Source organism: Arvicola amphibius, chromosome 2, assembly GCF_903992535.2.
Source record: "Arvicola amphibius chromosome 2, mArvAmp1.2, whole genome shotgun sequence".
NCBI lineage: Eukaryota > Metazoa > Chordata > Mammalia > Rodentia > Cricetidae > Arvicola > Arvicola amphibius.
In genome coordinates, this window is record NC_052048.2 from 56,320,811 (window position 1) to 56,337,684 (window position 16,874).

General features: G+C 51.2%; 1 protein-coding gene across 2 annotated transcripts in view; it reads right to left on the minus strand.

Annotated features, from left to right (window-relative positions):
* Positions 1 to 762: 762 nt before the first annotated feature.
* The window catches only part of Slc6a6 (solute carrier family 6 member 6), a 72,022-nt gene continuing 55,910 nt past the window's right edge, over positions 763 to 16,874 (minus strand). For both annotated transcript variants that reach the window (XM_038320293.2, XM_038320294.1), the window contains exons 8-15: positions 16,739 to 16,842; positions 16,493 to 16,617; positions 12,749 to 12,861; positions 8,773 to 8,910; positions 7,716 to 7,818; positions 7,179 to 7,279; positions 5,100 to 5,270; positions 763 to 2,540 (exon numbers count right to left, since the gene is read on the minus strand). In XM_038320293.2, coding sequence (XP_038176221.1) covers positions 2,400 to 2,540; positions 5,100 to 5,270; positions 7,179 to 7,279; positions 7,716 to 7,818; positions 8,773 to 8,910; positions 12,749 to 12,861; positions 16,493 to 16,617; positions 16,739 to 16,842 — 996 coding nt within the window. In that variant the 3' untranslated portion in view covers positions 763 to 2,399. The remainder of the gene's footprint in view (positions 2,541 to 5,099; positions 5,271 to 7,178; positions 7,280 to 7,715; positions 7,819 to 8,772; positions 8,911 to 12,748; positions 12,862 to 16,492; positions 16,618 to 16,738; positions 16,843 to 16,874) is intronic.

Consider the following 16,874-nt stretch of genomic DNA (forward strand, 5'->3'; position numbering starts at 1 on the left):
CCTGCTCTAGGCCTTGGTTTTTCTGTTTACAAAAAGTGCCTTGGATTAAGGGCCCTCTGGGACTGTCCACAGCACCCAGTAGGGATCCTCCACTCAGGGGCTAACCGTCTTGGGACCAAATAACATCTCCCAGGAGAGGCCTCCTGGTCATCATCTAAATCCAGCATTGTGTCCTGCTCACAGCTGACAGGCAGGACACACCTGACCTGTCCCAGGCAAGGGCTGGGTCGGGGCCCGCTTAGCCCTCTCTCCAAGAGGCAGGCGGACCAGAATCACGAGCTCTACTTCAAAATGTTCCTTACATGCAGACACGGAAAGACAAACATCACAACGAGGGCTATCAGGGCCGGGGTGACAGTGGTGGGCATTGAAGACAGGTGCAGGGATTACTGTTGGGGAGTGGGCTCAGGAGGCGGCTGGCCTTCCATCCAGGCAGGGCCTGGGGACTTGGCCCGCTATGTCTTTGGTCTAGAATTTCTTTTGATCTGGGAATGATAAAAAGGCCTTTCTCAGGCCATTTCCAGAATGGTGTCATTTGTCTGCCAACCCAAAATACTGAAGGCTCGCCAGAATGGCATGCCTGGTGGAGGGGAACGGTAGACGGGCACGACCACAGACGCTGCCGAAGCTGGACAAGCCCCCCCTCTCCCTTACACTTTACCTGTCTTCAATCACCCACAGTGGTTACTTTTAAGGTTCCACAAAAAAAAAAAAAAAAAAAAAAACAAAAAAAAAAAAACAAAAAAAAAACAAACAGGGCACATTACAAATTGGTAAAATCAGGGGGAAATAAAAACTCCAATACACAGAAGAACACAAGAGCAACCAGAAATACACAGGACAACAGGAACACAGTAGAATCACGGGTGGCTGACTCAGCAACCACTGGAAGAGGACTGGAGGGTCACTTGGCAGAGTACATTGCTTTGGAGACAGAGAAATGTGTACATTTGTCAAAGAGGTTCAGGATGGCACAGTTGGGCCCAGTGGAAGCTGGGGTGAAGGTGTAGTGCCCTCTCCCTGGTTCAGAAGGAAACAGCCCTGCCTGAGGTCAGCCAGCTCTGGGGCATTGGCGGCCTCTCTGTGGAGACAACCTCAACCTACAAAATGTCCCCTTTGTCTTCTCTCGTCAGTTCCCTGGGGGCAACACCTGTCCAACAGTCACGGCAGAACAAGATCTGAGGTCACTACCAAGTTGGCTCTGTACTTGAACTCCAGCATCTATAGCCACTCCGAGCGTTCCGTGCCGGGAGCTGGATGGCTCTAGGGCGGCATCTTTAACAAGGGTTTGTCATGAGGCAAGGGAAGAAAGTATCCTCCTGGGGTACACTTGCCAGTCTGGGGTACACTCACCCTCCTGAGCTACTAAAATCCTTTGGTCCACTGACTTCCCTCCAGGCCCTCACCAAAATGCATTCTGCTTGGGGCACGCCCTGACCCCCACCCACCATGACTCCATTCAAATACAACAGCCCCTTCTTGTGTGTGCCCTGGCAGCTCCTGTGGACTGGCCTCGGGCAACTGTGTTGAATGCGCCAGAAAGGCTGAGGCTTCTGCCTAAGCGTGCTGAGGCTCCCAGCCCCATTCTCATCTGCCTTTCAGACTTCCCATTCCTGCCTCTAAGACCCATGGTGGTCCAGACAACCCCACTGACTACCCACCCTCTACTTTAAAATAAAAGGGAGGGGTTTGGCCCTGGTACAATGGCTTCAGCTGCTCTTAGGATCAATCCTTCATGCTGAGGGTGAGGCTATTATTTTGGCATCTTTCTTGTGGGTTCTCCCCACAGCCCTGCTCTCTCCTGCCCCTCAGGTCTGTTCAGCTAGTGAGGGCTCCCTCTCCTCAGCTGTATTCTTCCTCCTGAACCAGCACAGAAGGGACTAAACCTTTCTTGAAGATGTAACCACCATCATAGAAAAAATTCCACCCAGCATTTAGGGTTTTTTTTTTTCTTTCTTTTTTTGTTTGTTTTTGGGCAGAACTTTCTGCCAGCTATATAAGCACCGAAGAATTGCTTTTGAAAATGAGATCCATTGCTGGCAAAACCATTTCAAGTGGTAAAGTGTATGACAGACTCTAAGTATATATAGTTATATGTTAAAAAAAATACAATGAAAATTTTACCAAGTTCCCATAAAATACATCAAAATCAATAAGAAAGTCCATCCTCTCCCCAGGACTTAGGCCCGTGGGTTCTTTTTGTACAAAATGTCCCCCGAATCAAAACAAAATACACATATAGACATATACGTGATACACACACATACACATAGAGTAACATTTTCTGTGACAATTAAAAAAAAATCCTAGTACAAATATAAAGCTCTGTAAACCTGGTCCTATGAGAATCTAACGTTAGTAAACAGCAGGAAAGCGGCGCCCGTGGCGTGACCCGGACCTCACATCATGGTCTCCACAATGACGTGGCTGGGTTTCATGAGCGTGCCGTTCATGAGGGAGCGGGAGTTGAAGGGTGTGGCCCCCTCACGTTCCACAGCCCAGCGGTTGGGCTCTCTGGGGGTTATCAGGTATTTGATTCTCTGTTTAAAAAAAAAAAAAGATGAGGAGGGGTCAATAGGGGATCCAAGGGGTTCCTCCCCACCTACCTCTTGAATACCCCAGGGTGTTTGCTGTGTGGTATTTGGCCAACTGCCACTTACTCTGGGCCTTTTGTTGGTTTTTGGAAATGGAGAGGAACGGCACTCGATGTCCTATAGTGGTTTCTACAGCCAACCTCTGCACACATGCTTAAAGACAGGCCACACACAACTCAACGCGTAGGAACTTTCCCTGAGGAGCTGAGTTGTGTCTCCCTGTGGTTTATTCACCCTGGTTGCTTTGACTTGGGTTAGGTTAATAACCTAAGGCCCTACCTTCTCCGAGGAGAAAGTTGGACCCCTTGGCCTCCCAGAGCCTGTGTTCCCTGCTTCCGGGAGGCAGTTCCTCACAGGCAGTTCCTTCTCCTGCAGGGTTGAGAGACCACTGCAGGGAGGGCTCTGCCCTTCGAGACAGGAAACAGCGGGGAAACTCCTCAGATCCTCTAGGCATGGAGCCCAGACTTCCCAGTGTGGTAACTGATCAAGGAATCGGTGAGGAAAGAGTCCTCTCCAGGGACTCCAGGAAGTTACTAGCAGAGCTGGGAATGGAACTTGGCTCCCACCTCCCACCTTCTGCCCACTTCCTGCCAAGTGCTCAGACTGAAATGGGCCAGCAGTTGGGGTTGGGGTGGGGGACAAGAGGGGAAGATAAGGCTCTCCTAGGTATTTACATTCAACTATGGCAAATTAAGAGCCGGAAAAGCCACTTAAAGCCTGCATAGGTGTGTGGACTTGAGTTTTCCCTGGCACTGCCAAAGAATCTTTTAAAGACATTATTTCACTTGAGAATACACATTTCCACATTCTCTTGGAAAAAAGAAACAAAACAAAACAGAAAAAACCAACCAAATAAACAAAAAACACAAGACCTGGTCCTACAAACACCTGAGTTGCTCTAAGCAGGCCAACAAACCTCCCCATAGACCTAGCCTGCCTGCTCGGCTTCAACCCTGCCTCCCCTGCGTTGGAACATCGGGCTCCATCTGCAATGTGGCGAAGTGGCACCCGTCACTTGTAGCCACCGGGGCTGTCTACATGGGAAGCTCAGCTAGCTCTGGAATCCGGTAGGGCTGGAGATCCAGGTGTGCCACTAGCTACCTCACAACTCGGAGGCCACCTGGACAGTTGGTACTGCCAGACTGGCTGCAGCTCACTCTAGCTGTGGGGAGACCCCCCCCCCCCCCCGCTGCTGCTCCTCCCTCCCTCAGCAGCTCATTCTGAAGGAACCTGTCTGCACAGAGGCCAGACCAGCCTCTTAAAATCAGGCCTTGAGCAAGACAGTGGGCCTTCTACCCATACCCCAGCACTAGAGAGGCTGAGCCAAAAGAGCTGTGTATTTGAGCCAAACTGGACTATATAGTGAATTTTAGACCAGCTCGGGCTATAGATTCAGACACTGTCTCAAAAGACACCTGGGATTTCAAGAGACCCCCAGCTCCAACTTAATGACTGCTATAGAAGTTGTCTAACCTGAACAAACCTCTAGAAACTCCTACTATATTCAACTAACTTATGTTTGGGTGGTAATGACCCTCTAGGGTAGTAACCCAGGTTGGCTCGGCACTGAGGGCTCAGAGCAGACGCTGCACAGCCTGTCTGTCCTGGAATCTAGTCTTTCATCACTAACAATACAGAGGGATTTAGACTCTGGTTTAATAGTAGGAGAGCTGGGGAGCTAGAGGTCCTAGCCCCAATCCTCTACTCTCTAGGAGTCTCAGGGCCTCAGACCAGCATGTACCCCCAGCTCCTTCCCTGTCTCTTCTCTTCTCTCCCAGCCAACATAGCCCCCTCCAAGGGAAGAAGCCTGGGCCAGGCCAGAGGGGAGCCAGAGCCCCAGGACATCCTGGCTCCAGATTCTTTTTGTAAGAGAATAAAAACAGCTCAGAATAAAACTGTGGGGCCTTGGAGCCAGCCCAGGCACAAAGGTTAAAGTAGATTCTGAGAAAGGGATTTCGTGGAAAGAACAGGGGACTGCCAGGCCTGGAGGCTCCCACATTGTGGGAAGAATTCTTGAGGAGGCTGGGGGCAGGGAAGGGGCGCCATGAGGAGACAAGCAGTCAGTCCTAAAGGCGAGATGCAGGGCAGTGGGACAGGATGGCACACCCCAGCACAAAGGGTAACATGGGGGGAGGGGAATAGGGGGGAGTGCTGGGTTTCCTCTCCAGAGTCCATCTCCTGTCCTGACTCAGAACAGAGATCCCACACCCTTTAGCTTGGTATGTGAGGCCATTGTCCTCTCTCTAGCCTGACCATTAATCCTCTGTATCTGATACCAGGACCATATTCCATCTCATATTATGTTGGGTACTGTCCTCTTAAGTCCATGGTCCACTTCAAAAGTCACCACAGAGTCTCCTCCCAGGTGAATGGCACCTATCCCTGCTTGCAAACAGCACACTCCTGCCTTTTGTGCAGTGAGAGAAGACCAGGGACTCGGAGAGGGTCACACAGAAACGGGCACTGGTTGTCTGCCACCCCCCATCGCCCACGTCCCATGCTCACCACGCGGAGCGGTCCCTCCGTCCGGCAGAGGAAGATGAGAATGACCAAGGGGATACACACCATGGAGGAAAGAGCCAGGCCCCAGCCCAGCCCAATTGCCCAATCCGGGTACACGTAGACTTTGTTGTAGGTCAGGGGTACATACTTGACAAGAGAGAAGACGAAACATCCCTGTGAAGAGATGGGGCAGTCAGAGAGAGCGGGATGGCCTTTGCTGGGGCAGGGCCTCTCCCCTATCCTTACTACGGAGATGGGGCAATATTATCCCTGATAGGGCTCTCTAGGGCAAATCTGGCCAAACCGCTGCTCAGTGTCCTTCCCTGGCTTCCCAGGTCCTTTGGAACCAACCACATCAGCCCATAGCTATGAGCTCCTCCTCTGTCATCTGCCCCCACGCCTCAGGACTCTTTCTAACTCTTTAGCATGTGCCCAGGGCTGTTCCTCCTGCCTGTCCCTTTTCCTTCATTTTTCACCCTACTTCCACTCCAACACACTGGCCTTGCTTGCCCAGATCCCAGCTTTTTTCCTCCAGAAGCCATGTGGCCCTGATACCCAAAGTTTAGCAACCTCTAGAGCAGTGATTCTCAATCTGTGGATCGTAACCCCTTTGAGGGGAAGGGTGTCAAACAACCCTTTCACACTGGAAAACACATATATTTACACTACAATTCCTAACAGCATAATTACAGTTATGAAGTAGCAATGAAAGTAATCTTATGGCTGGGGGCCACCACAGCATGAGGACCTGTCTTAAGGGGTCGCAGCATTAGGAAGGTTGAGAACTACCGCTCCGGAGCATCTTTCTTTTCTTTAACAGCTGCAGCTTTGGGCATACCCAGCAAATGCTCAATAAACATCAAAGGCATGGCCGAGAGCCAGGCAACCAGCAGCCTCAGTGCCATCACCTCTCTGTACACTGGTCACCAGGTCTGGTCCAGGTGACAGGGTGTGGACCCGGCCTTGATCCTGAAGAAAGAGTAGGGTGGGGTGAACCCTGGACCCTAAAGTTGTGCAGAGTCCACGTTTGCCTTTGAGAGGGCCTCCTGGGGGACTGCCACGAGGCACCCTAGGGAGGGTCACGGGTGAACTCAATCAGCTGCTCACTGACTAACAACAAGGTCACAAGGGACATCGTGGCGCCGGGTGAGGGCAGATGGTCCATGGGACCCTACCTTTCTCTGATGCTTTCCACCCAGAAAGCCGGGGCTTAGGTAAAGAGAACCCCATAGGCTCTAGTCGCTACCTAGCTTTTCCATCAGGGAGCCTCATTCTGCCTCAGAGTACAGTCCACCTCTGTTCCAGGCAACTCTCCAGAGAGGAGAGAGAAGGAGATTGGGGGTCAATGTGAGAGGGACCCCACGCATAAGCCTGGGATGATTGAGAATGGCAGTGCTGGCCTGAGCCTGGCTGACTGCTTCTCTACCTGGGTTGGGCCCCCCGTTTGTGATCTCGACTTTGTTGGAGGATGTGTGTTGAGAACCATGGTCACGCTCATCAGATTCTAAACTGTCACCTGCCACTGAAGTCCCATGTCAGGGTGTCCTTGTCACAGAAGTGGGGAAACTGGGGCCCAGATAGAGAAGTGAATTAGCATGTCTACTCGGTCTAGCCTGGGAGTAGAGGCCACAAGAAAGAGGACCCATTAATCTCTAAGCACTGGTTCTAAAGTGAAGGCCATATGGACTCAGGGTGCTAGCCAGGAATAGCAGCGCAGGTGAGGCTCCCACACACTTAGGTTCCTAGGGCATGGGCCAGGATGGACTTTGAGAGTTCAATGGGTCTCACAAGCAGAGTCTTAGAGAAGGACCTTGCTAAAGGTGCCCATACAAGCATCAAGGCCGGCTCCAAGGTGGCGGGCAAAGGAGAGCAGCCTGGTCTAGTGGGGCTGCCCTTCCTGTTTCCTCTTCTTCACAAACTCTTATTGGTCCTACAGAACCCTTTTTAACCAGGCAACAAAGAGCAACCTGCCCACCCCTCTCTGGTATAGCTGAAGCTGGCTTGGTCAAAGCCCACACCTAGGAGATGCTAAGCAGAAGGCAGGCTCTCAAAGGGAGACTTGTCAGACTGGGTGAGACTTACAACACAGAGAGCTGGAGTGATGACAGCCCAGCTGTACTTCATCCAGGGCCCAGGCCGATAGCCAATCATGTCCTCAATACCGTCATATAAGTTATCACCGCCTATGAGAGACAGCAGTGAGGCTCAGGTGACACACTGGCCAAAGCTAGAACAGCCCTGCGGGGTCACCGGGGGACCTCTAACACCACCAAGCATGGTCAGGTGTGTCTAAGGCAGCTTGCCGCTTAGATGCAGTTGGGTGCCTGTATTTTGCTGCAAATCTTAAGACAGAGCCCACATCTCAGTGTGGCCGACCCAAGATATCTAAGAGGTCAGAGTGGACCGTTTCTAGGCCAAAGAGTAGGTCACTACAGGCTCTGGTGTGACAGTGTTATATTTATAGCCACATATGTTCCCACCTTGTGCTTTCAGTGGGATTATCTGTGAGATGCTCAAGGGGCATCCCAGAGGGAACATTCCGGGCAAAGGACTTTTTCCCATTAAATTCTCTGACCAAATGAACAGCTTGAAAAAGGATGTGTAAGCATGTATACTCACCATATATCCAGGCAATAACAAAACATTCAAAGAATGCAACCCACAAAAGGCATACACCACTAGCTGCATAGTAGTCAAAGAGTTGAAACACATACATGCCACCCTGTGAGGGGAAAAAAAAATCAAAGATAAAGTTGGTTTGTTATGTGATCTCCAGTTCCCTTCATATATAAAGGGCTATGCAAATTAACATTTTTTTTTAATTCTAAAGAAAAATGGGCAAAAGCTAGGATGATCAAATACAGGTTATGAAGAAAGGAAGAGGAAGAGGAAGAAGAGGAATGGGAGGGAGAAGAATATGATACTGGGGGCTAAGTGTGGGGTCTCACAGCACTTACAACAAATACTCTAGAGGCCAAGGCAGGTGAACTGCTATGAGTTCAAGGCCAGTCAGGGCTATATAACAAATTCAACTTCATGTCTGGCAAGACACACAGGGCTGGGGGAGAACACAGACTTTGTGTCTTACAACACAAAGGGTCACAGAAATCTATACACACAGGTGAGCTTAAAAGCCAAGTGTGACCAAGTCCAGGGAACCCCTGCTTGGTGAGTGGATGCCATCTGACTTTGAAGGGGTGTTCTCACAAGCACTTCCCTCAAAGTTTCTCCTCTGGTAAAGAAAAGTGGTGAAGGCCTGAACATGGTCTCGGCTAATGATTGACAACCTTCTAGAGAACTCAGGTAGGTCAGTGTGCTGGGGGCTCATCCCTCGTATCTGTCTTTTCTCTAGTCACTGCCATCTCCAGCCTCCAGTCTTCCTGTTCCCTTCCGTTCCTGGTGTCTCCTCCTCCTAGTTGAGGTACAGTTCCAGCCCTCTGGGCATAGTGGATGCTCTCTTCAGCAGACAACCACACAAATGCCAGGGCCTTGGTTTGACCAAAGCATCTCAAAAAGGGAGCGTGGGGGAAGCTACTTGGTCACTGAGAGCTGGATAGATCAAGGATTGGGAGGCAATCTGGAAGTGGTACAGCAAGTACCCCCCCCCCTCCCAGCTGTCTCCCTTATGGCTGGGCACTCAATCCAAATGTAGGAGGGAAATCTCTCATCCACCTACCTCCGTCACCATCGTCAGCCCCAGCAGGTAGCTGATGCTACACACGATGGCGATGAAGATTTCCCGACGATAACCCTTCCTTAGGAAGGACGGGTAAAGATCAACCAAGGATGTGATCTGTCCTTCGACTTCAACAAACTGACGGGTAAGAGAGAGAGAGAGAGAAGGGGTGTGAGGGGACTCAGCACTGGCATGGAGCTCAGAAAGGGGCCTTGGCAAATCTGACAAAAGATAGGACTAGGAGCCCTGTCCTGGGCAATGCCTCACAAGACCTACCTGGAAATCTACGTAGCCAAACCCTGGGCTGTGCAGGCAGCCACTGTGGTCTGTGGTCCAAGCAACTCAGGATGTACGGCTCTACTCAGGCCATCCCTGCCCTCATCACCGGAGACTCACCCGAGATCAGTCACTTCTCTAAGAGAGCCAGGGCCAACTCTCTGGCCTGACACACTTGGAGTGAGCTTGTGGGCATGATGGCCTTCCTCCTTTCCTTGATCAATGCCGGTGCCACTCATCAAGGCAATGAATGCTTAGCCCAACCCTTCACATGGCTGCTCAGCCAGAGCATGACAAGCAGGTCATCAACCTCTGCACTAACCAAATGGAAGACTCTGGGCAAACTCTGGCCTCAGTTTCCCCATCCACAGCATAGAGGCACTTCCCTTCTGACTCACATGGTGGCTTAAACCCACTGGAAATCATGGGATCCAAGAATCCATGGGTTCCAGACATCATAAAGAAAATTCTGGAACATCTACACACACACACACACACACACACACACACAGCATGCTTGAGGATGATCAGTCTTTCTACATCTTTCCATCCTACATTTTTCCAACCTAATGGTTTACCTGGGAGACTGCTATGTCCCTAAAAGAGCCACCTTGCTTTAATAGCAGCATAAAACTTCATCCTCTGGACCCATCACCTTTCACCTCACCAATGACACTGGCAATGACATTCCTTGTCATCAGTCTTTGGGCACGAATACACAAGTCTGTAACAAGGTCTTGGCAGTATTTGGGGGTCTAGGGGTCACAGAAGTTACTTAAATTAGAGGAGCTGCTCCCAGACTGCTCTGAGTCATTGAAAAATTGAGATGCTAAAGGTTGGGGATGTAAAACCCGGCAGCACGCTCTCCTGGCATGCAAAGGCCCTGGGTTTGATCCATAGTACTGCATTAACCAGGCGTGGTAGTACACACCTGTAATCCCAGCACTCAGGAGGCAGAGGCAGGAGGATCAGAAGTTCAAAGTCAGACCCGACTACATGGTGAATTTGAAGCCAGCCTGGTCTACAGGAGATGCTGTCTTGAAATAAAAAGATACAAAGGTTTGGGGACAGAAGTTCCCCCAGCATTTCTATGAGAACGATCTAATCATGAAGGCCTTCGGGGGCTGGAGAGGGAGAACATATTAGAACAATTAGAGAGAAAAATCCCTCTCATGTGCCAGAAGAGATAGCACCTGCACCCAGGAGTCAGGGATAAGATGACCAAGAAGTTCCTAAGCCGAGCTCAGAGAAAAAGGTGGACTTTATGATGTCTAACTGAGATCATAGGCACAAAGGGGATTTGAGCCTAAAAAAGAACTGAGTGGCAAACCAGCTACCTCAATGCCAAGCTATAAAAACAAGTTAAGACAAAAGGTGGTAAATCCGAGCCAAGACAGGCCTCTCTCAGCCTCAGTTTCTCTGGCTGCAGAAAGGGTAACAGTGACATCCAGGTCAGAACACTGCAGGAACAGGAGCTAATATATAAAATTTGGGTGCAGTGGGCTGGGGAAGAGCATGTATCTAATATGGACAGTGTCCTGGATGGATCCATCCCCAGCACTACAAATAAAGAAATCTGCTGGGGGCTAGAGAGATGGCTCAGAGGTTAAGAGCATTGGCTGTTCTTGCAGAGGTCCTGAGTTCAATTCCCAGCAACCACATGGTGGCTCACAACCATCTGTAATGAGTTATAACACCCTCTGCATACATGCAGACAGAACACTATATACATAACAAATAAATAAATCTTTAAAAAAGGAAGGAAGGAAGAAAGGGAAGAAGGAAGGAAGGGAGGGAGGGAGGGAGGGAGGGAGGGAGGAAGGAAGGAAAAGCTAAGAAAGAAATCTGTTGGTGCAGCACTTGGGGACCAGCCTCAATCTGGGAGTATGGAAAAGTTCCAGGGACAAAGCCTGATATTAGACATACTCAGTGCCAATGAGCTACACATGGAAAAAAATGGCCATGTGACTTCTGGCACTTGGTGGCATCTTGCACAGTAGAACTCTGTGCACCCCTATGTAAGGCTGGCTTCTCCAGTTCTGTAAACCAGAGTCTGGAAGGCCAGTCATCTATTTTCTTGCTCGTCTGTGCTTGAGTGAGTGATGATACCATTAAGTCATTGAAGCCCCAAGCCTTGGGAGCCCACTCCTTTACATAGCAGGGCACAGAGGAATACCCCAGGGCCAGCTTTCAGAGCCCCTCAAGACTCTCCTTTTAGCCTGTGGCTCAGCTGAGAGTCACACATCCTACACTGAGACCCGCTCCCCCAGGGGAAAACACTCATGGCAGCTCGGGCTGGGACAGTGGTGAGCCTGTGTGGCCAGTTGGGAGCCATGGTGATGTCACGCTTAGCCACTCATTAACTTGTGTCTTTGTTTTCTTCTTCCCCTCTGAGCGCTGGAAGATGTTCTAAAAGCCACTAAAAGGCACTGCATGGGGTCTGCTCCCAGGGCCAAGCTCTCAGAGCAGGAATGATTAACAGAATCTTGCTTGTTTACAACAGTGGTTGCCCATCCCCCAACGACACAAGGATTTGTTTTTCTGGCTCTGAAAAGTTTTCGCTGTCTTCTCTGTTAATCTGACCCCCCCCCCCCCTTGGCTGCCAAGTCTTGTACAGTGTTTTTGACCTTGCTAGCTGCCTCCTCTGGACTCGTTCACCTCTGCTTGGTTCTGAGTCCCCAGGACCCATCCTGCCAACGCCTTCTGAGGAAGGGCTCAGTGGGAAGGTGATAAGGAGTCAGGCTCCAGACCTGACCCTACAGGCTACTTCAGTTTGATGGCCCTTTCCTGAAGCAACTGGACCCCCAAGCCCAGGCCACATAGGAGTTTCTCCTGCCTTCCCTGCCTCTCTAACCGGCTTGAGCGCACGACCACTGCCCAGCACATATCACAGTCACCCTCCTGGAGTTTCAGTATAACCCCACAAAAAGATACACGTCAGGGAAAGAGACCCACAATCTCTCATGAATCTCCCGGGCACCTGACTTCTCTATGCCTGGCACTGAGCCACGAGCTTCACAAACTATACCCATTAAGCAGGATGAGGAAACTGAGGCTCAGAGGGAAGATGATGGATGTGGCCATCGTCACACACTACCTCCCCTGAGCTAGATGCAGCAGCTGCTGGCTGGCTGACACCAGTACTCCCTGGAAGTGAATGCCTCTTGTGGAGTCCTACCAGGGAGCTGGGGCAGGATGTAGGGTTCAGAGCACAGGAAAAGGCTAGGAGGCATGGCTTAGGGCAGAGTCCACACTTAGTGCAGGTGAAGTCCTGGTTCCACCCCCAAAATAAAACAGATATGGAGATAAGGCAGATGTTACAGCAGCCAGAGGATGGGGGACAGGCCGGCCTGAATCAGGAGCCGTATGCCAAATGTGGGTTCAGCGTTTCTGGACGTACTTGGGACTGTGGTGGCCTGAACCATGATAGACACATTCACTGACACTTGTACCTCTGAGTCCTGGCCTTCTAATTCTCATTTATGGCTTGACTTTAGCCACATCCCCCAGTCACCCTCATCTCCTTGCCGGGGTGATAGCCTGGAGCAAAAGGATGGAGGGTCTCCTCCCACTGCCGAGCTGAGGCCTTTCTCTGACTGGTTGAAGCCTTTAAGTTAGGGATCTGAGTGTCCCTCAGCTCCAATAAGGATGGGTTCTCCCAGTGAGGCCACATCAGCACCACAGCCCCACATCCACATACCTGGCTGTCCAGTCCAAGCAAGAGGAGCATAATAAAAAACAGAATGGACCAAAAGGTGGGCAACGGCATCATAGTCACAGCTTTCGGGTAGGCAATGAAGGCCAAACCAGGACCTAAGGGAGAGAAACGGGGAGGGGGACACAGGAGGACAGACATCAGCACCGTATCAATCAGAGCCCTGGGCCTCACAGAACACTCATGTCTGAGTGAGGAGAGGGTCACTTAAGCCCCAAATGCAGGAGGAGCCAGAGAAAGAGACTGGTGGGGCTCGGGAGGGGCCCCAGGTAAGAATCTGTCTCCTATCCAGTACATGGCCTCCTCTCAGGTGAATCTAAACCCGTACAGGCACGGGATCCTAGGGGCAGGGAGCAGGACTGAGCCTGTGGCTCAGGCGGCCAGAGACTGAGGAAAAGGAGGACCCGCCCCTCCCATAACCAAAGCAGCACACTGACGCTGGCTGGAAGGAAAGTCGTGGTTATCTGATTCGTGACACGAGGCTTTGCAAAGAACGCTTTCTATTTTTGAGTTAATGGCTAAAACACTGTTTGAATGGAAAGAAAAAAAAGAAATTTAGAATCATGCCCAGCAGAGCAAATGGCTCTTCAGGGGCATGCCTATGGGGCCTCTGTCCCCCACAGTTACCCAAGTTCACACAAGGCAAGGTAGAACCAGCCAGACCTGGCACTGAGGGGAAGCAGCATGGGCAGATGGGTCCCCAGGCCCAGGAGACTAGCCACACCCCAGTCCTCATCCACCACTTTTGCTCTTTTGTGGGCTTTAGTCTCCTCTACCTGAAATGTGAGGATCAGGTGGCCCCAGGATCCTTCTGTTCAGATTCTCAGAGGTGGATCCTACTGCCCAGAAAAGGGCTACAGATCCCTATCAACAGGGAGCTCTCGCCAGACCCGGAGGCAGCGAGGGCCAAGAGGTCCGCCCACTCCATGTGCCTCTCACAGAGTCACTGGAACACAAACATCTCCTGCTTGCAAAAGCCCCCAAGTAGATGCTTCGGGGGACATTATCAAGCTGGTACTTGTGGGCTGAAAAGCTAAAGTGAAATCAGCTACGAGAAACAAACAAACCAATCAAGAAGAAATACAGGCCAGACTACAGGGGACTTGAAAGATGTTCTATACTTTAAAGCAAACATCAAAACCGAATGAATGGCTTAAGGAGAGGGAAAAATAAATCCACAAAAACAAACCAATTTTGCAAAAAGAAAAAAAACAAACAAACATTTTTTTGGAACCAGAATTCACTCAATAAAGCATCAACAAGCGCAACTGTGCCGGGAAGAGCGAGACTCTCAATGCCGTCTGAGAAACCCTGCTGAAACAATGACCGGGGACAGCCAGCCACTGAAGTGGTCAGTAGAAGAGGTACTAGAAGATTCTGTAAGGGGGTGGGGGCTGGGAGCTGCTTACCAAGCCAGAAGCTGCTTGAATGAGCAAGATGGAGGGGAGAGAGAGCTGGGTGCAGAACACGTACCTCCCCCCCCCCCCCAGGATATCATGAAACACACTGGGGATCTAGTTAGAACTGAAAGGCATTCTGGTTCCCCTAAACTCCAAAGCTCTGACCCTGCCTGGCCTACCCCAAGAGTGAGGAATCAGGACTAGCCAACTACAAGACAGATGTAAAATGTGGTACCCCCTGCCCCCTGCAACACCTCTGCACCAGACGCTGTGAGCAGACTCAGTTCACTTACTTCTGCGTTTCACTTCAGATTTTCATAAGCCAGTCTCAGGAGAGGGCCTAAGCACCCTTCTCTAAAATGACAGTGAACTTGGGGAGGGTAGAAGCCGAGAAAACTTAAGCCATTCTGATGCCCGCCAGCACAGCAGAGCCATGTCCTGTCTAGGCTTCCCTTGGCTAGACAATACCCTCGTTCGGATGCACTTTTCTTTGTTATAGTGCTCGCTAGAATCTTATGGAGTCACTGTCCCTCTTGCCGTGCTGGCTGCTCAGGCATCGCTGTGGGGAAGGAGTGACGAAGTCTTGGAAGTGGAAGAAAGAAGAAACAACCCGGACTGACCACACACGCAGCGTGAAAATACCTGTTGTGTACAAAGATCTCCTCATTCTCTCCCCTAACAAACTTCCTCTGTGCCCTTGGTGACACCCAGTTACTGATTTAGAGTACGTACAAGCAGAAAGAGTGACATTTGTAGAGGGGCTGGAAGTGGTACCTAGAGTTAGACGCCTTGCCATACAACTTTGCAACACAGGAGGCTGCGGTAGAAGTTCTTGTGCCCTGAGTCTCTCCTGTCTGTGGAGCCTCTGAGGATGGGCAAACAGTTCTGAGTGTCCGGCTGGGACACAGTGCAACAGACACATGTGCGCAGTGTGGAGTTCACACTGGTAGGGGGTCTGGGTTAGAGACTGGCAGCAGGCAGGGATGAGGGGTGCCTAGGTCCGAGGTGCTAGTAGGAAGGGCAAGGGCCATAGTAGAGGGCCCATCAGACATGCAGTGGGCGGGGACTCAGCATCCAGACACACTGCCTGTGGCTAGGGCCTGGCCCAGCCAACTCAAGCAAGGCTCCTGCTTTGGGGTTCTTGATCTCATCTGAGACATGGGGACACAGTGTCAAAGTACCCTCTGTCAAAGTATCTTCTAATATGAGGGCTCAGGACTGGGAAACTGGAAATGACCTTGAGTTTCAAACCCAAGGAGCTCAAGGACAGAGAATGACAGGGACTTCAGGTACCTGGCCCTGGTCTACAAAAACCCAAAGAATAACAATACAGTCTGCCCCTATCTCACCCATCCCTGTGGCCTGAAGGGAACCGCAGCCCGGAGCTCTTGGCAGCCTCTAGAAGGTCCCGAGAGGCTGTGGGCCATTAGGTTAGATTAGACAATACCTGACCACTCTCCAAGAGAACTGGGTGGGGAGGTGACCCCTGTGAATTTCCACCCCAGAACCCCAGGTTCTACAAGGCTGAGTTGCAGGCTTAGGCCAAGGTCAAGTCCTCAGACCCAGACTTCTGAGACACCATGATGAGGTGGTAGGATTCTAGTTCATGTTGCAGACTTTCCCGGAGCTCTGAGTCCCATGTTGCTAAGGAAGGACCCAGTCTGTGCAGAGCCCAGGGCCCTGACACTGACCACTCATTCTGTGACTGAAGGCGTCTTGAGTAGCAACATGGACCCAACTGGCCCCTAACCCCTAAGGCAACAGTGTTCTTATAGCCTACCCCCAAATCAGCTCTGTCACAGCCCCTGGGTGGTGTTCCGTCCCTGCCCTCTCACTCCTGGTGACTGTGGTGGAGGCTGGGAGGGGTGAGGCTTGGTAAACAGACACAGGAAGGACGGAAGAGTGGATCGGCCCGGTGGTGGAGCTCGCCGGGAGCAAAGAGCAGACCACAGAAATGAAGGCTAAGGCACCAGCAGGGCTGGTGATGGTGTGCTAGCTGTGGCTGAGCCTCAGCTGGACAGCAACTTCCATGGCTAAAGCCAGTGGTTGTTGGGGAAGGATTGGGGGCTGGAAGACCATGACTAAACCAGCCACCAATTCCCATCTCAGCCGCCCGTGTTCCTCCCACCTTCAGTGGGCCAGGATGCACTGAAACCTTTAAATGTAGTCTTTGTACTCAGGTATGGGGGGCACGTGTTGAGGGGAGAGGGGATGTCTATGTAAAAGCCAGGCTCCCTCCATCCCCCTGGGGTCTGGCTCCATGCCTGCAGTACTCATCTTACACACTAGGTGGCAGTGCCCACCACCACTGCCACCGACACCACCGTACCTGACTCAGCCACATCAGCAATGTCCACCCCTTGCTCTTGTGCCATGAAGCCCAGGATGGAAAAAATTGCGAAGCCAGACACAAAACTGGTACCACTGTTCAGGCATCCCAGCAGCATACAGTCCCTAAGTTACACACACGTCAGGGGGTAAGTTAATCACAACACAAGGAAGCCACGCTCCCTACTTCTCTTTTTCTTTAATCATCATTTCTAACGTTCACCGGGCCCGCCAGCGCGACACTTGCCTGTACGAGTTATACTTGTACTTGTTGTAGCTTCCCAGTGAGGTCATGGCCCCCAGGCAGATGGCATAGGAAAAGAATATCTGGGTTCCGGCGTCGATCCATACCTGCAAGGGAGGGGAGGAAGAACATTAGGGTG